The following is a 23,984-nucleotide window of genomic DNA, read 5'->3' on the forward strand; positions in this document are numbered from 1 at the left end:
AATTTTTGAAGGCTAATTAGTAAGTCCCAATCCGTATCAATATTTGATACCTTGTCAAATTGTCCGTTCAGTTACCCTGCTGTTGCAGCATGCAAGTTCAAGCATTCCCCCCACCAATCCTCAGTCGATCTCCATTAATCCACTCAGAGCGGGCACATTCATGAGAGGTCATTGAACCGATGGTAGGGTCGCATTTTTTCCTTTCCGTGCGTGTGCATTGATTGATACAGTCAGAAAGAATTGTCATCTTTGGATGCCAAATTCTTGCTCAGTCTCGATGAACATCAGGCATTAAAGTCAAGGCTTCGCTGGTGTTGGTGGCGGAAGTGGCAACAATCTTTATCGATCGTTATTGGTGAAGGGAAGAGAAAAGTTTAGTGCAGGTACATACATCCACGATACAAGTTATTTTGCGATGCGCCGGCCCTCTTCAATCTTCAATCTAAAGCGCACCACGCACAGAAGGGTTTCCAACCTTCATAATTGTTAATCATAATGATTCGGTCGAGTATTGTCTACTGGGTTGCCGCCCTCGTCCCGTTATGTTTGGGACAAGAAGCGACATGGGTTGACGATCAGGTAAATACGACAATGTGTTACTGGACATCGCCCCGAGGTACGTTTCTGCGAACATGACGTTTGGACGTTCGTACGCTTTAAGTTTTTCACTGCAACAGCAATTGACGATAATAGCTGCGGTGGTACGAGACACCTTCTATATTGACGGAGGAGAATTAGCCTGGTTGCCTGGTCTGAGTAATGGAACATACGGTCCTCTCAACGTCGATGGTAAGTTCAAATGCTCGAATATTCAGACAGTACTTACTTTCTTTAAGGAAATCCACTTGGAATTGTATACCTCCTCAACTTTAGCACTTCTTTTCATGTATCAGACAATATTTCTTCTATCTTTACAACAATAACCAAGGGTGCAAATGGGGGACTCGCCGGTACTCTGGGATCAAACTATGTTGATGGGGCAATGTTTGCAAACGACGACGAATGGTACACTTATGGCGGGCTTTTGTCTTTGACGGATGGCTTTCCAACGCCAGACGCCGACTCTGCTACATTATTCGAAGTCTACTCAGATGGTACGCCTTTCAAAATATTCAAGCCAACCTTTTATCCAATCGACCTACCAACAAGCTTGACAAGATATGTAACATACGGAGGAGCCGTTAGCATTCCGTCCGAGAATCTAGGATTTTACTTTTCGGGATACAGAGCCGCAAACTTTGGACCTATTTTTGAGCATCCAGGCCCAAGAAATGCGTCTTTTTTAGCCAATGTCACATCTCAAACTTTGACCAGTATTGATATGGCGAGTCAAGGCAAACCTAAGTGGTCTAATGACTCCTTACCATCGACTGTTCCCGGCCGTGCTAATCCCGAAATTGCCTGGATTCCTGTTTCGGACCAGGGAATATTGGTCGCAGTTGGCGGAGTTGTCGATCCATATTATTCTAGCATTTTTGAGACCAACGATGCACCTATCAATGAACAAAGCGTGAGTTGTCGCTCTGGCATACTATAGCATATTAATTGATTATTAATAGAGCAAAATCAGTCCCGGCTTCATGACGAGTGTTTCCATCTACGACATCGCCGAAAAGGTTTGGTACGAACAAGAAACATCAGGAAGCTTTCCAGGGGCATTGACCCAAGGATGTACTGTAGTTGCATCAGCAGAAGATGGTTCAAGCCATAATATATATTGGTATGGAGGTTTTGATGGTATTCACCCCACGCAAGCTTTCTCAGATGATGTTTATGTTCTTTCGATCCCTTCATTCATCTGGACGAAAGTTTACACTGGAAGCGATACTCACGGTCGGGCTGGACACAAGTGTGTCAAAGCATATCCTGATCAAATGATCGTTTTAGGTGGACACCCCGCTCTTACTACTGAAAGTCCACATTGCCTTGAAGGTAGTATAATCCAAATATTCAATCTCAGTAACACGAAATGGCTGGACTCTTATGACCCTTTGGTTTGGAGTAACTACACTGTACCCAGTCAAGTTGTATCTGCGATCGGAGGTTCTGGGACTGGTAGCGCTTCACAGACTAAACCATCTGGAGGCTTCACGAATTCAAGTATGGCAGCACTCTTAGAAACTGCCTACAACACAACCAAGATCACAAATTGGTATCCGTATACGCCAGCTTCGTCAATTCCTCCAAACAACCGAACACTTCTTCCTACACCCGTCGCTAAGAAATCAGGAACCCCTTCATACCTCGGACCTGTTTTAGGCGTCGTTCTGGGTCTCTTCTTCATCACCCTTCTCATTTTAGGCTTTATCATCTATCGTCGTCGCAAGATTTTTGGCCTCTCGCGAGTGGATCGCCAAAGTGAAGCTGGGACCCTGTATGAAAACCGCCGACGTACTCTCCGATGGCTCTATTCTACTCCTAGAGATGTAAAAGCTCCTACTGTCACAACTGATGAAACGGAAGTCAATGCGGTATCTTCGGAAGCTGACACTGATCACACTCGCGTATTTGCCGCCGAAATGCCAGGTGATACACAATTTCATGAAATGATGGGTATGTGACCGCTCATCCTTTGACTTCAAGAATAAAAATTAACGAGCTTTGCCTTTTAGATACATCTCAACCCTCCGAGCTCCACAACACAGGCTTCGTGCCTCTTTCCCCTAAGTCTAATGTTTGGAACACCATTTCTCGTAACCAAACTCCCATCACCCATTCTCCATCCGCAGGTTCCAATCACTCGCATGCTAGTTTCGTCTCTCGAGGCTCGGGTCCAAGATCCTCTCCCATTTCTCCTGCTCGCGCAGATAGTGTGACACTCCATGGGCAGGCAGGAGGCACTACAAAAGAGAGGATTCACAGTGACTTGAGTAGTGTGACTGAAAGCGAAAGAACTCACCTAAGACAAATCAGTGACGCGAGTGTGAGTGTAGATGGAGATTATGGGAATTTACCGACGCCCGAGATACAGATTGAAAAACCGCATGATGAGGAGCATGGAATTGAACAAGTGGTTGAGAAACCCGGATTGGTCAGTCCTTTGACGCCACCGCAGGGGGTGGGACAAGGGAGGCAGCATTATTTTGGTCCAGACAGTGTTGGAAGCAGTTCTGTACAGAATGTACCGGTGCCTGAAACGAGGAGGAAAAGTAATTTTGAAGAGAAATTGGATGAGTAGATTTGAGGGCAATTATAAGTACATAGTATCCATGGAAGGAAAAACGAAAAATTTACGAATCATGACGGCACTTGAGTGGGTATTTGGCGGGAGGAATAGGATAGTAAAGGCATTGAGGGTCGTTAGAGATGGTTTTTACGGATGTATATCTCATGAAATCATTTCTATAGCTTTGAATTTAGTTTCTAGTCTTTAGTTTTAATCTTATACCTTTATCTTTTCATCTCTGACAAAATTAGTTAATCTCATTCAAAGCGTAGGTTAATACTTGATCAATTGAAAATGGTAATCTTTCTTCAAAGACACATGCACATGCACACTCGAATGTTCGGTGGTTTTTCATATATGCCTACTCTATCCATCATACTGAATAGTGTGATACATATCAACGGGTTTTTATCCGGTCGGGTACCTGTTTTCTTCATGGACTTGGATTGAAGGGTGACATCGGCATCCAAACTTGTATGACATTTAATACTCGTGGCTGGTAATATGAGGGATGACTGGTCCGACATCCAACGTTTGCATTTATGGTATTGCCACATATATCTACAGAGCAAAGAAACGAAAAATCTAGATCCTAACGTTCTTGCATAATTTAGCAATGGTACCCATCGAATCTTTCCCTGCAGCACACCATCTCGGGAGCTCGGTTCGTCAATTAAAATCTTGGGAGGATAGCAAAGCAAGATGGCTGGATAGCGGATAGCGGATACTCCTTGCAAGGTATGGAAATTCGAAAAGGTCTACATGAGATGAATAGAGTAATCAGAAATCAATAAAGAGAAGTGTGCGGGGCATCTCTTTCCTTCCAAATATCACGGATGCCACCTTCCTGCACTCCGAGCGCAGCACAGCACTCGGTATTGATTTTTCGTATCCGTTGAAGATCTCATCTTCATTTACGTAGGTGGTGCGTGAGAAGTTTGGTAAGGGGATATTGATGTGCTGCTCAATTCAATTCAATTCAATTCAATTCAGTTCGATACAGAAGGAGATTATCATGCGAGCGCGGCTTGCGGTACGGCGTACCCGAGGAGGGGGTGAATCGATGTTGATGTAGATAGTGAAGATTGTAAAGTGGTGTGGACGAGAAGAGGGGAATTAGACAGGGGTTGTTCGGCTGGCTGGTTTGGGATGCGGGATGGGACTTGTGGGAGATTAGAGATGTGACATGTGATATTGGATTCTGTCTGGGGATGGTATAGATGATCGGGACCGAGATATAGGTTGTAGGCCTTGGCGTGTAGATACAAACGAGAGGGGCAGGTCTGCTTGGGTTTGGAGTCATGTGTTTTTTTTATGATGGGATGAGTTTGAATTTTCTCGGTGTGTTTGTTGTGTAGTTTTCAATTCTTGCTTGGTGTGTAGCTCTTCCAGAAACTTCTTTAAATTCTACTCGATGCCGTTATGGGTTCGCTTATGATTCTTCTCTATCTTTCATACTACTAGGTATCATGGAGGAATTTCTATGCCATTGCGAGTGGAAAAGGATGGAGGAAGCGAGATAGGGATAAATTGGGGGATGAATATGTTGGTAATAGTCGATGTCTAGATTGTTGTTTTGTATTGTGCCTCCATCTCATAGTAGTAGTTTATCACTCAATAGCAAGCGTTTTGTTTGGAGGAAACGCTAATCACAATATTGGCCAAAGACTTGATGCTTTTTAGTTTCATCAGTACAAGCTCTCCTCGATTATTTTCGTGCACGTCCCTCGAAATAGTAATCTGAATAACGGACCTGTTTCGCAAATCTACGCTTGTTTTCTTGCTCGGTAGGCTTTAGTTGTATGTCTTAACAAGATCTAAGTTCTCCTCATCTCTTGTCGAGACAACTTCGCTTAGTTCCCATATGTAACTCCAACCTAAGCATCCACTTTCGCGTATATTGTTCTCTCTTAACTTCTTATGCTCGCGAATCTGATTCAGCAGATGTTTGTACACATTAGTAGACTTTTCCCTTCCTTTCTTTGCATGATGAACCTTATTTCCAAGTACTTTCTTACCACCCATTAACTCATCAACTTTCTTCCTCTTTCCTCCCTCCATTCTCATCATCTGGGAAAGTAAGTATATACATATCTTCAAAAGCAATGAACAATCATTCTCACCCTCTTATACGTCAGCCTCAAATGAAGAGTATGTGGCCCTCTAAAATCCAGATTATCGAACTTGTTATACATATGGAGAGACTCGGTAATTTTCAATCTCGATTCTCTAACACAGCCCTTCGAACAGAAAAGTCAAGTAGAACCTTCTCTTTGTATAAGCCCAATTTATTGTTTAAGAAGATCCTATGCAACAGCGACAAATCTTCGTCGGATATTATGGCGCTTGATGGCATTCATGAGTGGAGAATGAAGTTCAAATTGAACTTATAAAAAATGAAGGAACATCTCTGAATTTACCAATCGTCCATGAATTCGATGCAGAACCGACTGCTTGTGCCCTGATCACCTAGGCTGAAATGATGCAATGGAAGTTCTTGGTCCTGTGGTGATATAGAATGTAGAATGTATCACTGTAACGCACAACAGGAAGATCTACGAGTAGAGGGACCATAGCTTTCCGACCATCTTGATACTTCTTTCCTCTCCACACAGTCCATCAACTTTAACCATCCGCTCACTACAATAGACATTCAAAGCTCATCCTCACAAATCCTTCGATCCGCACCCCTTTCTCAACCAGAAAATAGCCGAGCGCGCGCAAATATCTCAATATGAACAACAGCATAACAGACGCGAGTATTCTCTCGTAGCAAAGAAAATATTTGGCACTAGACTCATCGCCGTGATACAAGCAGAAATCAAAAATTTGACAGACTAAGCCGACGTGGAAATCACAACAGGTATAGCAGGACCGAATTGAATGGTTGCATATCACGGGTTGAAGGAATGGTTGTCCAAAGTCAAACCTATCGCTGGGACTATCGATAGAAAGCATCGGAACACAGAGGAGGTAGACATCATCCGAATTCTGTACATCATCGCGTTTTGTTGACTCAAAGGATGCAGCGCGGTTTGCGATATCTCGTGCTACATTTCAGAATTAAGAAAGCTTCGACTCTTGATTCAAACTACAACGCACGACTCGTCCAAGAGAAACCCAACTACATGTCGAACTTTGAATCTCCGTCATACACTTAAAACTGCTAAATGAATGGGTACGAGCCGGATCTTTAGAATTACTTGAGGTGTTGCAGTCTAGACGATAGGGAGACACCGGTTTAAGGTATAAATTCAAGAATCTAATAGCAAGAGTAGTATATCTAGAACCCGGGATTACGTCACAAATTTGAGGAAATGCTGATTGAAGCTAGAAAAATATTCTGGTGATTCTCTCCATGAATTCGAGTCAACAACTTTAGTTTTTCGACAGTCAGTCACAAGATGCTAAATTCAACGAGATTCACACAAGGTTTCTCGCCTTTTCGCAACAATTTCTTTGCAGAACTTTCTGAGTACCTTTGAAAAATATTTTTTAGATACCACAAATCATATGACCATATGCATAATTCGATGGGTGACTTAGATATTGGCATCACTTGAACTCCTGGACTGAATTCGATCCACTAATGTCTGGGCATAGCATCGTTTGCAACTAACAGGTGTTTGGATATAAGAAGACAACACCAATTGACGTTCACGTAGTTTCCCCGCGTGCTTTCATATAACCGAATGCAGAAAATCTCATGGCCACGCGACTCCAGGTGGCTTGCTTGTCTTGTGGCCCATTAGCTGGATCGGCTGTGTCAGAACTTCGCTCCCAGCTGCATGCCAGGCTTTGATTTTCAAAACAATTACATATCCGTTAAAGAATTCAGCCTTTTGACACCAGTCTAACATGATAGGCTCTGCTGCTCTTGTTACACTCATTGTTATCCGGAAACGGAAGAGCTCAGCATGTCTGGGACTCTAGTTGCCTTGAAATGTTCAAAACGTCCAGCTCTTGGAGGACTTGTACATTATACACCGACCGTTCAAGTATCGGGATCAAACTCGAGTGAATACAGAGCAGCACATGCTGCTGCAGTAGGGCAGGAGAAAGGCGTGTGGGCCAATGCTGTCTTCGGAAAATTGAATGATAGGGGTCTCGGCAGGGTTTACCTGCATTTCAAAGTCTCAAGAAACGCAAGACTGTCTGCCTTGAGGTCATATGGCTGGCCAATTACCAGTCACATCGATATAATTAGAAGAGCTGCTGGATTCGTAACTTTAGCGGAGGTCGATGTGTACAGATCAGTTCCACCAACATGTGTGAGAAGATGGTCTGTCCACCTTGCTGAAATGATAGTCAAGATTCATTTTGAACAGGTGAAAGCAAATCCATATCTCATACGTATCCGCCAAAGGAATCTAGAGTAGAAATGACATTCTTTCCCGGAGAAAAATCGTTGCTCATCACATGTGTTTCCTTGGGTTGAAGCAGGTGGCCTTTCTCCCTGATAATTGGAACATCCTAGCATGGCACCTTTACCAACATGTGGAAGTGTGTTTCCACTCCTGTACCTTTTGTCAAAATCCACCATTGAAGCTGCGAACGGCAACACCTTTGAATGTGACCCGAGTACATTCCTTTCAGTCAGTGCGAATTACGATGTCATTAGGTATTTTTATGGGAAGATGCAATGTCACAGCAAACAGTTTGGTATAGATCAGGGACCATTCAGATGGAACCCGTATGAGTTGATAGCCAAAGATATATCCTTTTTGTCAGAAGCGGGGTCACAATCATGATCCCAACCTGGAAACTATGTTGAAGAACGGCCAAACTAGCAAGATCATCTTCGGTAGCTGGGACTCTTGTGAGAATGTATGCTCAGTATTCTATGTTGAGACTGGCTTATGTGACTATGATGATGAGCATGCCTAATGAATCGGGGCCAGGTTTAGAGGAGGATACTAAACCTCTTATTGCTCTTGCTCAGTTGACGTGAAACTTTCCTGTTGGTTAAGAAATAAAATTCTTCTCATAATATAGAAGACCGTATAAGTCGTTGACATCCAATCCATGAAAATAGTTTATAGTACAGTGTGATAATTCAAGTGTTTAGGCTATGATATAAACCCCTGCGGACTTATGGCGAGTTTGCCGAGGTTTCGGCATCTTCTCCACAAAATATGGAGACACCACTATTGACAACGCATTTTCAGCTACAGTAGATCTAAGCACTAGGTATGTAAATTAAAATCTGTATGATAATCACTGCACAATTTTCCCTTTTGCTCTCTTGATCTTATCTCCATTTTCTACTCTGCACATCCCTCAACGATACCCCGCCATCGCAAATCCCACAATATGTCCACCGGTACGCCCCTCAAAAACACATTGCTATCCTTTCCAACAGCTTCCACTCTCCTCATAACGATCAACCGGCCTTCATCCCTCAACTGCCTCGATACCTTTACCCATAACGAGCTCGATCGGGTTTTCAGATGGTTTGACGCTGAGCCCGGTCTTCGATGTGCCATCTTGACGGGTGTCGGGAGGAGTTTCTGTGCAGGCGCAGATCTCAAAGAGTGGGATTCCAATAATTCGTTATCTACTTCTGCCTCAAGTCAAGCTCGTTCGTTACCGACATCTGGTTTTGGAGGCTTAAGTCGGAGAGGCGGAAAGAAACCTATCATATGTGCTGTGAACGGGATATGTTTTGGAGGTGGCTGTGAGATGATTATAAATGCGGATATGGTGATTGCAGAATCTCATGCTGTGTTTGCGTTGCCGGAGGTGAAGATCGGAGTTGTGGCCCTTGCTGGAGCATTGACTCGGCTAGTTCGGACGGTAGGAAAACAAAGAGCTATGGAAATGGCTTTAACGGGAAGAACACTTGGGGCTGAAGAAGCGATGGAATGGGGGTTGGTCAATAGAGTTGTAGGAACTGGGAAGAGTGTTGAGGAAGCCATCAAACTAGCGGAGCTGATTGCAGCAAACAGTCCAGACAGTGTCATTGTGAGTAGAGAAGGCATTAAGATGGGATGGGAAGGTGTTGGTGCGGAGGAGGGCACTAGATTGATCGAACAAAATTGGTACAGTAGGATGGACAAGGGCCCAAATATGAAGGAAGGAGTGAGGAGCTTCGTGGAGAAGAGGAAACCGAATTGGGTACCCAGTAAATTGTGACTTTGCGTTTTTTTTTGTATTTAGCTAGATTATATCCCCTCCTGTTGAGCAGTCATAAATTGTATATCATGAAACATCGCACATGCGCAATTTTCAGAGTGAACCTATCTCATCTCGTCTTCCCTACAATGGATGGAAAATGCCTCACATTGTATCTCATGGGTAGGTACTTACCATTAGCTCAATACATTCCGCCCCTCCATGGCCTACCCAGTCTGTTTTCCCCCTTTAAATCCAAAGTATCAAGGTAACTAATCCATCCCTTCTCATGCCATTCCCTCAAATCACATCCCACCTGGCCCGCCTCTAACGCGATGGCATTCACAGACAAATACCCCGTCTTCCCTTCTATCCACTGGGTTGGCTTCCCATCCACCTCTCCTTCCTTCGGGCACATCTAAACCTCTCTTTCACCCTCTTCAACTTCCTCCCCGTTAACCTCGCTAACCCCAAGTTCCTTCAAATTTACCTTTCTCATTTCCCCATTGTGGAACTTCAAGCCAGTAGCGAAAGGCCTCACACCACAAATACCACAAAACCACCAATCACGCTCTTTATCAAAACATTGATAATCCCTCATTCCCTGATCCTGCCATCCACCTTGTTCATGTGGCATTCCTGTGGGACTCAGAAGCATGAAATCATTTGGAGAATCCGGAAGTCGGATGTGAAAAAGACCCATTTTATGACAGGTGGTACAGTTGCATTTGCGGAGGCGCACGGTAGTTTTTGCAGAAGGTGTTGCTTCGATCACGGGGGGTGGAAGACTCATGAATATGACGAAGCGAATCAGTCCGCAGTGGCAGGAACCATGGTAAGGTTTACGAGTGGCTGTAGAAGTCGTCGTACAAGTTGATGACATCTTGATAATTTAATGGTGCTACGTGAGCAGCCTTTTAACCTAGAAATCAGTTATTTTACAATAGATGGTTGTATGTCTTTGGATTTGAAACGTTTATATTCCGAATATATCAGAGAGGTGAATGCTATTTATACCCCGCAGTGGTTGGATAAGAGTGCAATATCCTTATCTTACAGCGTTGCTTCTCACGTCATCAGTTGTCAAATGCAAGGCGTGAAGACGCGGTGAAAGGCGCATATCATGTATCTAATCAATTGCAAACGAAGAATATTTCCCGTACAAGTCACGAAGTCGGCTGGTTTTGCGAGACGGAGTTTCTGGTCAATTTTGAAGATGAATGCGTAATTGCGATAACAGCATTGCTCTTGATCTACCGACCCGGTTCTACCCCCACTGTTGTGTAGCCAGGAACATGGAACATGGAACATATTCTATGTTTCATTATGGAGAAGATCAGTCTGGCCCATGCTTGCATTTGAACCAGAGGAAGTGGATCGGGGAAGAAGCAAGGCAAAGAAGAGAAATAGGTAATAAGTACAAAGTAAAACCGCGTTTTTTTTGGGTTCTCTGCATCATTTTGAAGAGCAAAGAGGCAGAAAGAGAACTGTTTGCAGCATGAAAGCCTCATCGAAGCGGGCGCCGTAATTCTTCCTCCCTTTTCATTGATTCTTCAATTCTTTAGCAACGCGTTGTGTATTGCACTCACAGGGAATAGACACGAAATGTCTTAGCTACTCCTTTCTAGCTTGCCACCCTCTGCACCAAAACGAATGCCGCTCATAACCTCCTCTATTGCACAAAAGATAACATCAACCAATTCGATTAAGGTACCGTGTTCTCATCCAGCTAATGACGCCACTTCAGCACTCGTACGGAATGCCCTATCCCAACTGTCTCGCCATTCACATGTCCGTAAGAACTGCGATAGTCAGCTTTGGAAAATCGGGATACGTCGCTGACTCATGAGAATCTCGTGTCTCTTGTAGGGCTTCGACGTGTAGTACACGAGACTATGCGTGCATGCTGACCTGCAGTATGATTTCAGTGCCAGTGATACGATCCTGTCACTAGCCAGATCTCCTGCTCAGCAGAGTTCTATATTCTGTGCCTCAAGAAACAACTACAGTTATGATTATCTTGAGTACAAAGCACTGTCATGATATTTGAAGCAATAATATTGAAGAGTGCAGGCCAGATCACTAGATTGGCCATAAGCCTCTGTGGGAATTTATTCCGTTGCTCGGTTGCCCACGAAGGCGCCCTGCTTTACTGCAAGTCTCAGCTCATGCTATGCATACTGTACTTCGTAGTAAGACCTACATAGAGGATTGTCAGCATAAAACCCGTGACCCGGTTTTTTAATACACACAGCAGTTTACCTTGGGCGTTCTGTGTAAGTTATTTCGTCCATCACTTACGCCTCTACTCTATGTGCATCGAGTACTTTTTTGAGTTGTTCAAAAAAATACACACACGATACGGCTGAGATGATTTCATTGAAAGCTATCACAAGGAAACGAAATGCTGTAGCTAAAGAAGCATCATCCAACCTATCATTGCAATAATAATATGTTGTTGCATGTTACCATTTCACATCAGCTCAAAATTCAATGCTCACCAGGCGCGGGGTAATTTAGCGCCTTGGCAATTCTCTCGTTTACATCGCGTATGTCTTCGCCCGTCAAGAGGTATATTGGGGACATCTCAAAACATTTCTTTGGCAAACCCAACATACCGCTCATCAAAAGAGGACTCACCCATAGGTTAAGTAGATAGTAGTTCAAATCTCGTCTGACCGAAGTCTAGGATGTGGCACTTCTCGTATGATCCAGACGCGACTCTCAGCTCATATACATTAAATCATCATAAGAGTCGAAGCCTGTCTTCATCTAATTATCCCTAGATTCTCAAGAGTGCTTTGCTATATCCAGTCTCAATGGCACTCAAACCAGATACCTCAATGGAGGGCACACCAGAATCATCTCAAATATCTGTGCTTTTCCTCGCATATGACACTTTCAACACACTTGATATTCATGGACCTCTTGACGTGCTAGGAAACGTCGCACTCAGCGCAGATCCTTTCAAACTTACAATCGCAGCTCAACATGATCTCATAACTTCGGCCGAAGGAGCAAAGATCCAACGTCACATCTCTTTTCTCACAGCCTTTGAAACCCTCGAGAATTATGATATTCTCATCCAACCCGGGGGTCTTCCCGACGATATCTTTCCCCATCTATATCCACATACAGATAGTACATTCTCAGACATGCTCAAAATTATCAAAGAATTTTCACGACTTGGTCCATCACCTCGTTTACAGAACCGGCGGGTGATAATGTCGATATGTACCGGAGCACTCTTCCTTGGCTCTGCGGGTATATTCTCGGGTCTGAACGCTACGACGCATTTTCTCACTCTTCCGAAACTCAAAATTATCTGCGATGCATATACTGCAAAGAAGCCATCTTATAACCCAACAACTGTCATACCGAATCCTTCGTCCTTGAATTTCAGATATGTGAAGGAACAACTGAGTCTAGACAAGAAAGTCAGGGTTATTAGTAGTGGAGGTATTAGCTGTGGGATTGATGCTACACTTTACCTGTTGGCTTTAGTGAAGGGAATATCGCCTGCTCTAGCTGTAGCACAAATGATGCAATATACTTGGAGAGAGATGCCATAATCATTTATGAGTTGATGGTTGCCAGTAGTCTGGGCCGCGGTGCGACAAAGATTGTTATTCTCCGATATTTCTTAGTGCATGGGGTGCATTTAGCAAGTTAGATTTCCTCAGATTATTAAGTTATGATCGAACCTCAATTGCTTTTCAGCATATTGAAAGTTGTTAGTTCTTGAATACCATCTGAACAGATGGAGACTATATGCATTATTGGAACGTGTTTAAAGAGTAAGTTGAATATTATCATTATTCTCTAGAACAAGGCCATAATTTCCATCGTTCAATACACTTAATGTATACCGCTCGCCTGATAATACTTCTGGATGGCCCTGTGTATATCCCAATGCTCTTATACATTCTCATTGCTCCAGATTATATAACTCCCGTCTATTCCAATGGCACTGATGGGTTTTCATTGCCGCAAAATACATCAACCCTCTCCAAGGCAAAAATTCCAAACGCTAAAATTCCATATTCCCAATTTAATGCCTATCAATCTCCTCTGATGTAAGCTGGTGGTAAAGTAGAAGGAGTAGTTACACAGTTTTCCTCATCAACCGAATCATCCGCCTCATTTTCTGGCGCTTCCTCGTGTGAGTCATATCCCCTATATGATGGTGCGTGTGAGTACGCTGGCGGTGGGGTTACCGGATCTGGTCTCCTTGTCGGCATCGGGCGATACCCAGCTGTATTTTGGAACACGGGAAGTGTCGCAACTTCCCTTCTCAATTCCTCGTTGTCTATTTCTGTATTTGCGCTTGCTGTTGTGATCGTCGTAAATTCTCGATATTGTTCCTCATTACTTCCGGTAGCCATTGCATGCTGAGTTACAGTGTTTTGCTGGAAGATAGGAAATGAGGCTACTTGTCGACTCACTTCCTCATCGATTGTCGTCGGACCTGTTGGTCGACTGGGTCGACGAAGATGAGCTGGTGGGGGACTAGGTAGATTAGTCGCGAAGATAGGATATCTAGCGACCGCTCGATGTACCTCACGATCTACTCTTTGCATCATGTCTGCGACACTCTCGCGAGGCCGTAATGTGTATATAGAATCTGGCTGTTCAACAGGGCGAGAGACGATCCGACTGCCAATATCAGTTGGAACGTAGCTTTGCTGAAATCGTATGGATCTGTCGTTATTTGTTCTTGCTTGTCTGGCTTCTGGCTCAACCCTCGCACCGAGTGCCGCTCTTGCTGCCCCAATTTGACCGGTTGGTCGGTAATAGCCTTGATTTCTTAGGCTGCTTGCTGTATGGTCTTCTTCGATTGATGAATTTGTGGGAGCTGGAGAAATTGTAGCACCCAATGCTGCTCTTGCAGCGCCCATTTCTCCCGTCGGTTTCGGTCTATGGGAATAAACTGGGCATAAAGTGCGAGAATCATTTCGTGATTGTCGTGATGGTGTTGTCTTTGTGCGTGATAAAGGTCGTTGAGTATAGCGACATTTTTTCTGTTCCGCCTTTTTCTCGATGACGATTCCACATATGAAAGAAAGGAAGAGAACAATCATCACGCCGGCCGGTATGGCTAATATCCATGTTCTAGCGCTATCTTGAGACTTTCTATCCGATGTGATTTTCTCAGAACGAGTATGAATATTAGTGTATTGGTATCGATGCGGCGTTTGTTCAAGTATAGTGGTCATCATTCTAAAGGCTGACTGTGCCACTTCTTGGATCGTGACCACCCCTGAACGTTCGGGCTCCTTTGGAATGTACATTCTGGTCGAAAGAGTGATCTTGATGCTATTCACAATAAGAATTGTGCTTCAAAGATCTATTGGAAAGTTTCAGTCAGATCCTGTACCTCGAGTACTATTTACAACTGTTCAATTTGTTCATAGAATTTCTTACAGGAAAAGAAAAATGCCGCAAGCAGGGGACCAAAGACCTTCTTATACTTCATTCTGCTGATTCGCCATATCTATCAGATTTTATAGCGTTTGTTCTGACGGTTCCAAGTATCATCCACTTCATCGGTAGTATCAAAAACTACAGCCTAGCTTGGCGCTACCCCATAATGATCGCCTAGCCCGAACCAAAAGGGGTAAGGCACGAAGCTTATTTTGAGTTCGGTTACTGTGAAGTTAAACCTAGCACCTTATCTTTGGGTTTAGTAGACTTCAATCACACGCCGTTGATTGGTGATCTCTAATGATTTTAGATGACTTCAGTTTTAGACATGTGGAAACTCATTGAGGGTTTTATAAGGTTTCCGGTGCCTGAATACCTATCATCTTGGAAAGACTATGCTGTGCCCAATTGGAGAATCTTATCATGAAGAATACTCTCAACTATTCTGTGGGTCATTGGGAGGCATCAGAGTATCACTAAAAGAAATCAGAATTCTCAATCAATGATGTCAGTTCCAAGCAAGTGAGGTTTAGTATACCTAGTTGTTAGTTAGTGAATTCCAAAGTGGGTTCGTTTAGAGTCTAGACTTGCACATGACTTGCATAACCGTAAATTCCGATTGCGAAAGCTTTGGCTTGGCTTGCACTCATACCATAAAATGATTCCGAAATTTGGAAGATCAAATAATAATGAGATAAATTGAACGGTCGTCGTTTTTAATAGACTGATCATGATTTTCTTTCTTTTCTCACATTATCAAGACAGATGAGATTGTCCCAGTGCAGTGCATCAATATTCATATCATTCTTCAATTAATAATGGCGTACTGACATACTTGATTCCGCCCCGCGCGTAGGTTAGTTGAATCTGCTTCGAACTAGCGTGAACTACCCAGAAACTGTGGGTATCTAAAGACGTGTAGTTGGCCGTTGAGGACTATCTGTATTGCCAATGCTTGGTTATTGCTAATATATCCATAAGATATGCGTTCTTTTATTCCTAGCGGGGATTTGAGGATATCGTACAGACAATTAGGAATAAATGTTAAAAGGCTTTTTCATTCGGAAGTCAAAATCATGGTACTTTGAAATATATATTCAATTCGTAGTACTCGGGGATACATATTCGTTAAACTCTTAAGCTTCAACTTGTCATCTCATCTAGCTGTCATAAATGTCTCATTCTCTAAAGAAATATGAGCACTCCAGGAACCTTGGATCTTGAAAAGCACCAGGCTCGAATTTCCGCCCATTATCATATATACCTTTGTTTCAAGTAACATCCCATGGTGGTCTTCAGTAAGCATTTTTTTGATTTCGAATTTACAACCTACATCCTAACAGTCGTGTGGGAGGCTCAAGTACTAGATATAATCGATGCGATAGTCTTCAACTACTCAGTAGATCATCACTCCGCTCCGCCAATACTAGAACTCCGACTCAGTTATACGAAGTAAAGATTGGAATATACAAATAAGGACACGTAATTGTCCTTATTATCGCCAAGCTACTAAACTGGCAGGAGGGTTTGGCACTTCTTAGGACTACCATATGTAGAGTCAGAATAAGATTTGCAACATTCCTGAAAAGAGAGTATGAAATTTTTTTCCTCATTGCTTCATCACCTCGTCTGATACTCAGCAGCTCAAGTGGCTTTTAATTCTGTATATACTGGTTATAAGAAAGTCTCCGAGTCTTGTATTTGTCGGAATCTCCCTTGAAAATCTGGGCATACAAATGTGCAACATCCCCCATAATTTGATCTTCAATGTACCCTCATATACCTACCTGATCGACTTATCACTATGCCGTTACAACCCTATGCTTATTTCAAACCCACCCGTTAGGCCCCTCGGCAAAACTTTACAGTGAGCATTCAAGGTAGGTTGACAATAGTGTTCGAGATACTCTATGAGGTGATAATTGCCGAGCGGTGGAAAGAGCTAGCAATAGACTTTCCTTCAACCTGAAAGCTTCTTGGGGCCACCCTTGTAATTTCAGGTTGTAGATGTGCAACATGTCAGACATTAATAGCTTCGTCGGATTAGATATTGTTGGGACAGGGATTATATGACTACGCTAGCGTTGACGCTAGTGTCTTCCGACATTACAGCAATACGTTTCGTAGCCCTAGCTTTTAGAACCTTAAGTAATATAACAATAGTGTGAATTATAGTATTATATTGACTTTATTATTCTTATGATGATATTAATATTGATTAATGATATTATAGATTAGAAGCCTGATATTTTAATTTTAATTGTAATATATAATTTAAATTAAAATTGATATTTCTTTGAAGAGGTGTAAATTCTTGTATTATTTTAATATGATTTGATATTTGTTTTTGTGTGAATAAGAGTAGTTGGTAATGTAGTAGTAGTTTTTATATTAATTTTAATTTATATTTTATTCTTTATTATAATATATATTGAAGAATAAGAATTAGTAATATTTAGTTTGAGTTTAGTATTATATTTTTCGAATTCAAACTTTGTTATATCTTAATAGAATTAATATTCTATTATTTATTTGTTATTCATTAAATATAATAGAATTATTTGTAGGTTTTTTTTGTATTTCGAGAGTATTATATCGAAAATATCGAGTATTTAGTTTTAAAATAATTTGATGATATTAAGTTTATCAAATTTATTATCGAATTTCTAATTTTATTAAAGATTATGTTTGATGATTATAAATTGATGGTGGATAAATAAGAAGATTATTTTTTTAATATTAATTATACGAATAAAAGGGAAATATAAGATTTTTATAAATATAAGTTGTACAAATATAAATTCAATGATTTCTATAATAAGAAGTTGTGGTTGGATTATATTATAAATTTTAAGGATTTTAAATTAGAGTATTTTTTATTTATTAGAATGTAATAATTATATAAATTATAATATGAATTTTATATATATAGATTATTTGTTGTAAAGTATATTATCTGTTTGAAACAAATGATTAATGAGGTATTAATTAATGTATGATTTATAATATTCTAATAATAATTAGATTCTAAAATTATAGATGTTTTTAAGGAGAAAGAGTTTTAGTTTTGATTATCAAGTATATTTAAAAGAATTATAAAAGGATTGAAAGTATTATTAATTATTTTTAAAATGATTAAAATAAAAGATTCAATTAGATAAGTTATTTATAATTAAAGTAAACTTCTACAACTTTTAAATGTTATATTTAGACTATTAGGCATTAATTTATATTAATATAATAGTAAAAGTAAAAATATCGAGAAGTATGAATTATATATCTTTTTTTTATTGAAATTATTATTATAATAGTAAATATTAATGATTTGAGATTATATTATCAATCTTTTTATTGATTTATTATTTATGAAAAAATATTATAGTTTAATAAAATTAATATTTATTCGATTTATTCAACGATTTAATATTAAGGTTACTCTGATATTATTATAATTATGTTTTCAATTTAATTTTCAAAATCTTGGTCAAGAGTAATTGAGATTAATTCCAATAAAAATATGAATATTTCATTAGTTTGATAATAATATAATTCTGTAATAACGAGCTGGATAATTAATTAATGATTTATTTAATGACAATGGTGATATAAGTAAGAGAGGAGGAAATGATGGAGGTAGAAGAAATAATATTTCAAATTAGGGTCGATATTATGAAAGTGAAGAAGGAAATGATTTAGGAGGTATTGATGTCATTTAAGATATTTTATTTTTTTAGAGATTTATAAATATTGATTAGCTATTGGGCAATTTTATAAAACTTTATAATAAAGTCAATAAATATAACAATTAAAATTATAATTTTGCTTACAAATTCTTAATCTTTTTTAATAATTGTAAATGTATTAATATATTTACATTATTATTAAAAAACATATTTCTTATTATATTTATCAATATTATATTCGATTTTTATTATATAAACCTAAACAATTTACTTAATATAATAACTAGAATTTATAATTTAATAATATTTATATTTGAAGGTTCAGAACACAAATATAATTTTATATAATAATAAAAAATTATTATACTCAAAAATGTAATGATAAAATTAGATAATAAAGAGAAGATGATACTTTAATATTTATAATTTATAATTACAAAACTTTGTTATATATATAAAGGATTTAGCTTTATAATCAAAACAAAAGAATTATTTATTAAAAATTTGTTATTATATATATTTTAATATAGATATGCTTTTTAGCTTGTTTTCACTTTATTAAAAATATTTTAAATCTTTTAAAAAAATTATGTTTAATTATTATGATATAGGAATAAGTTTATCCTAATAAAGCTATAATATTTTATATCGATTATAAATATTACTATAATCGAAATGGATATGGTTAAAGTAAAGATTTCGAATAAGGTAATTAATATTTATTTAAATTATATATAAAAAAGAAATATTTTATTTATAAAAAGAAAGATTGTTAATTAATTTGATATAATAAAAAGGAATATAAGGAATTCTGATGTAAATATAAGGAATAATTAAAAAATAATAATTTCAATAAAAGCTTTAAACAATTTCCTATTAAATATAAAGGATTGTTGAAGATTTTGATTTTAATATAGATAATAAAGTTATAATTTATTTTATATAATTCAAACTTTAAACTTTATTACTTAAAATAGATTTATAAATGAATAAAAGATTATTAAAAACTTATTCAATAAATTCCTTATATATATTTTAATATATTAATCTCAATCTGAAAATATAATATATATTAATAAATATAATATAAGAAAATTTCAAGGAATTATTATTAATATAATTATAGTATAATAATTAATAATAAATTATAAATAATATATAACATATAAAATAATAATTGAAAATATTATCTTAAATACAACAATAATAAAAATTGTAAATATAATATTCAAAATTAGTAAAACTGAATTGATTAATTCAATATTGTTATGACGGTATCCAACATACCGCGTTACATGGCCAAACAGTCACATGATGGACCTAGAGGATTTAGGGGATCGAAGAATAAATGTTTAGATCTATAAGATCTAAAGGATTTAAGCAGAACAAAGCCTTATAGTTCTACAAAGAATAAAGGTCTATATAAGGAATAGGGTTTCTTTATATATAAAGCTTTGTACTCAAGAATAATCATTAGTTTCATTATTATAATTATAAGAATTGTAATTAATTATAACCTTATTGAATTCCTACTTGAAGTCTAAACTAAACCATTTCGAAAGAACTCTAGACACTTTCACATAACCCTAGAGGCAGCTCCCGTAACAAATATAATTAAATTTATTATTAGAAATTATCGAATTTTATATTATAAATATAGAAACACTATTTTTATTATTCTTTAAAGATATAAATAAGCTTGGTATATACTATAATAATATTCTTGATATAATTATTATAAGTAATATAAAAGAACAATTTCTATATATTAATTATAATAAATTTATAATACTTTTATAATATATAAATGTATAATAATTCATATAACAAATTATTAATAATAATGTATACTATCTTATTAATATAGAACTATAATATTTATATTATCATTTTAGTTATTTGTTAGTATATAGGCTTTTATAAGTACTTTAATGAGTTAATTATAATGATATTATATAAGTTGAGATTAATAAACTTATTAAATTCTATTAACATTATTAAAAGTACTGAAAATTATTAGGTCGATTTAAATTCAATCCATAAGATGATATTGATTTCAATTATTTAATCATAATGAATATAATGTATATTAATAATAACCTTATTCTATATATTATTAATAAAGGTATATGATTTTAAATAATATAATAATTAAACAATATTATTATAAAGTATATCTTCAATATATTTCGAAAATGCTAAATAAACATTTACATTAGTCCTCTAGATTATATTATATATAATACTGGAAAGAACTTTGTTAGTAAAAAATTCATATAATATATAGTAACTATATCAACTAGGACAAAAAGTATGCTGGTTAAAGCTTATTAGTCAATCAGAATTATCGAATGCTATTATATAATCATCAGATAAATGTATAATATTATTATTAACAAATTAGAGAGTCCTATAATAAGGGAGATGATATTACAAATAGCTGTTAAGATAGTAAATAATACTACAGAATTAGATAGATTAATTCCAATACTCTTAATATTTAGAATATACTTGCAAATAATCAACCTCGATTTATCAGCACTTACAATCTTATAACAGCAGATTATAATTAAAAAGGTAATAAATAAAATTAATAAGTTATAAGCAATAAGCAATAAGATAGATATCAAATATACTAAATCAATGTAACAGACTATTTATAATAGCATTATACAACCTACCCATTAATTCAAAGGTTTAGATATGGAAAGAATATAAAGACTGAATAGATTTGTATTATTTATTAGAAATAAAAGATAAGATATATACTATACACTTAACAAATAATTCAATAAAGTTTTATATTACCCAAATTAAATTATATAACGTAACGTATGGGGAACTCGGACATATGGGGAACTCGGACACTTTTTCAATTATTCTACACGCGATCTTGTTCTACGAGCCACACAATCCTCCAATTCCAATTCCGAATCATTTGAACTATTCTCTAGCTCTTCTTCTTCAATCTCTTCTTCTGATTCTTCAATTGGGCGTTTGCGTGGCCGTCCTCGTGGCTTTTTCTCCTTCGGTTTTTCCTCCGCCTCACGTACCATTTTCAATACTTCCTTAGTACTAAAGACAAATTGACCTTGTAATTTGACTCTTTTGCCTTTAGTTCTTTTCTTTCGAGTCTCAATTACCTCCTGAGCATCAGAGAGCTGTTTCCGAAGTAGGGCTATCTCAGCATTTTGAGATTCTACAAGCCTAGTCATTCTCTTGGCATATCGACGAGTTGGCGATGCAGGAGAACCACTGCTTGCTAGAGCTGTATTAAAGATCTGATTTGCTTGCCTTAGTTCTGTTCCATCTGGAGGAGAACTCCTGAGTATAGACAAGTCTAGGTCTTGATTGGGGGTTCTCATTTGTGGAGTAGAAGGTTGCTGGGAGGAGTTAAATGGTAATGAATCGAGTACTTTTCGTGGGGCAAAAGGTACTAAACCAGCTCCTCTCCAGCCAGCTTTAATATTAGAAGAATTCAATGCTTTTTTTCTAATATTTTGAAAGAGTTCTACCCATTCAGCTCTTTGGATTCGCTTTACACCAGCTCGAGAATATCGATCGACCTCTAAAGCATGATATCGTTTCATTGGCCCATACACCGCAATATCAAGTGGCTGAAGCAAGTGAGAGCAATGAGGAGGTAATATAAGTAAATCAATATCATTATCTATACAGAAAGCAATAAAGCTACCTGTAATATGGCTTGAATGGCCATCCATGATCAAAAGTCGAGGTCGGTCACCTGACACTTTCTTGGATTCTGGTTCGAAAACCCTTTTTAACCATTCTAATCCATGGCTATTTGAGGTCCATCCATTTGTACTAGTAGAGAACTGCCAGCTTTGAGGTGTGTCCTTTGGAATCCATGCAGAATTCGTATTCTGAGCCTTGAAAATGACCATAGGTGATAGAGCATTTCCAGCTGCATTGACACATTCAAATGCAGTTATCCATTCTTGCTTGCCAGCTGTAACTTTCCAATTCGATTTCTGAGTAGAATCGACTATAATGCGCGTACTTTGAGTACTTCCAACTCCAAATCCGGTTTCATCCATATTATACATATCATCTAATTCATACTTTCGCTCAATGAGACGCGTGCGAAACGCGTCAAACCAAGCCTGAATATTCTCCGGAGTTGCTTCTTTAGCCCGATTAGACTCTAATTGACGTGAATAGCATGTTTTAAGTTCTGGATGTCGTTTTTGGAATCTATAGATCCATTCGTGGCCTATAGGTGGAATTTCTGTCGAGGTAGGATTTCGAGATGACGCGACCCGAACGCGTCGAAGACGAATTTCGTCGGCCATTTCCTTCACCAACATAGGTGTAGCAGGGAATCCAGTGATGGTAAGTCGTGAAATCCATCGTACAAGAGTATTTTCTTCTGCGTTTGAAAGAATTTGAGCCATTTCGTGGGTTTGGGAACGTGTTTTCTTCCCAGCCAGCCTATCAGCTAGGGTAGACTTAGGGACTTCAAAATGCTCTGCAGCCTTTCTAATTGATTTAAATTCTTTCAATTGAAGTGAAATTATAGCCTTTTGAAGCTTCTCTTCAATTTGAGCAGATGTAGAAGGTGATTGGGTATGCATAATAAAAGTTATTGCGGTTTCAAGTTGGTGATGGGCTAAAAGTGTCCGAGTTCCCCATATGTCCGAGTTCCCCATACGTTACGTTATAAAAGAAAAGAATTAACCTTAGAATTAATTTTATAAAGAATTCATTAAATTAATATAAATAACAAAATTAATATAATTTAAACAATCTATTAAGGGTATATAAAAAATATAATCAATATAAATAATACAAAATATATTATAAAAGAATAGAAGAATAACTTTATTAAAAGCTAATAAAATTAAACTAATTATTTTATTAGCTATTATATAAAGTAGAAATAAGAAAAAAACCCTTTTAAATTTATCCAAAAACCCTTAGTTTTTACAACTATTAATTCTTTAAATTATAATTTCTATATTAATAATCTTTTTTATAAACAAAAACATTGATTATATTGAATTTGAGGAATAAGTATTAAATTTAGTATTCTATTTTCTAAATAATAATGAATTTAATAATATTAAATATACAAACTGCTTTATAACATCTACTAATAATTCGATATTAATGATTTTCATTGAATTAAAATGAAAGGAGATTAATGATTTAATAGAAAATAGTGTTTTTTTAATTTATAAAGATTACAAATATATCTGAAAACATGAGAATATTTAACTTATAATTTATTAATGAAATGAAAAATGAGGGAACTAATAAAACATTCTTAAAATCTCGATTAATAATATAAATATAAAAGAATTAAGGAAAAAGTACTGTTTTAATATAGTTATTTATAATACAACAAATTAGTTAATAAATAATGCTATTAATAATAATTATACTTTTAAAGAGTAAGATAATTATAAGTATTTATAATATTATATAAATATATATATAGTTAATATTGAATTTAGTTCAAAGGTTTTATATATAATCACCAGTAGAGATAAACATTTTAAAAGGTTTTATTCTATAAGTAATATGATTATTATATAACATTTCAAAAGTAGACAACCATTGATTTAATACTTATT

At 37.3% G+C, this 23,984-nt stretch overlaps 6 protein-coding genes across 6 annotated transcripts; 4 read left to right on the forward strand and 2 right to left on the reverse strand.

The window, feature by feature from the left end:
- Positions 1–495: 495 nt before the first annotated feature.
- Positions 496–3,178, forward strand: EAF01_001086 (uncharacterized protein; the record flags this gene model as incomplete). Its single annotated transcript, XM_038909336.1, has 5 exons — positions 496–616; positions 694–789; positions 837–1,510; positions 1,560–2,553; positions 2,613–3,178. The coding sequence occupies 5 exons, from the start codon at positions 496–498 to the stop codon at positions 3,176–3,178; spliced, it is 2,451 nt and encodes an 816-aa protein (XP_038776242.1).
- Positions 3,179–7,083: 3,905 nt separating this feature from the next.
- Positions 7,084–7,545, forward strand: EAF01_001087 (uncharacterized protein; the record flags this gene model as incomplete). Its single annotated transcript, XM_038909337.1, has 1 exon — positions 7,084–7,545. One exon carries the CDS (start codon positions 7,084–7,086, stop codon positions 7,543–7,545), a length of 462 nt encoding a protein of 153 aa, XP_038776243.1.
- Positions 7,546–8,479: 934 nt separating this feature from the next.
- EAF01_001088 (uncharacterized protein) lies at positions 8,480–9,301 on the forward strand (the record flags this gene model as incomplete). Its single annotated transcript, XM_038909338.1, has 1 exon — positions 8,480–9,301. One exon carries the CDS (start codon positions 8,480–8,482, stop codon positions 9,299–9,301), a length of 822 nt encoding a protein of 273 aa, XP_038776244.1.
- A 397-nt stretch (positions 9,302–9,698) lies between these two features.
- Positions 9,699–10,163, reverse strand: EAF01_001089 (uncharacterized protein; the record flags this gene model as incomplete). Its single annotated transcript, XM_038909339.1, has 1 exon — positions 9,699–10,163. The coding sequence occupies one exon, from the start codon at positions 10,161–10,163 to the stop codon at positions 9,699–9,701; it is 465 nt and encodes a 154-aa protein (XP_038776245.1).
- A 1,936-nt stretch (positions 10,164–12,099) lies between these two features.
- EAF01_001090 (uncharacterized protein) lies at positions 12,100–12,852 on the forward strand (the record flags this gene model as incomplete). The annotated part of the gene is made up of 1 exon (XM_038909340.1): positions 12,100–12,852. One exon carries the CDS (start codon positions 12,100–12,102, stop codon positions 12,850–12,852), a length of 753 nt encoding a protein of 250 aa, XP_038776246.1.
- Positions 12,853–13,341: 489 nt separating this feature from the next.
- Positions 13,342–14,571, reverse strand: EAF01_001091 (uncharacterized protein; the record flags this gene model as incomplete). The annotated part of the gene is made up of 1 exon (XM_038909341.1): positions 13,342–14,571. The coding sequence occupies one exon, from the start codon at positions 14,569–14,571 to the stop codon at positions 13,342–13,344; it is 1,230 nt and encodes a 409-aa protein (XP_038776247.1).
- Positions 14,572–23,984: the final 9,413 nt, after the last annotated feature.

Source organism: Botrytis porri (genome assembly GCF_014898465.1).
Source record: "Botrytis porri strain MUCL 3234 chromosome Unknown BPOR_001, whole genome shotgun sequence".
NCBI lineage: Eukaryota > Fungi > Ascomycota > Leotiomycetes > Helotiales > Sclerotiniaceae > Botrytis > Botrytis porri.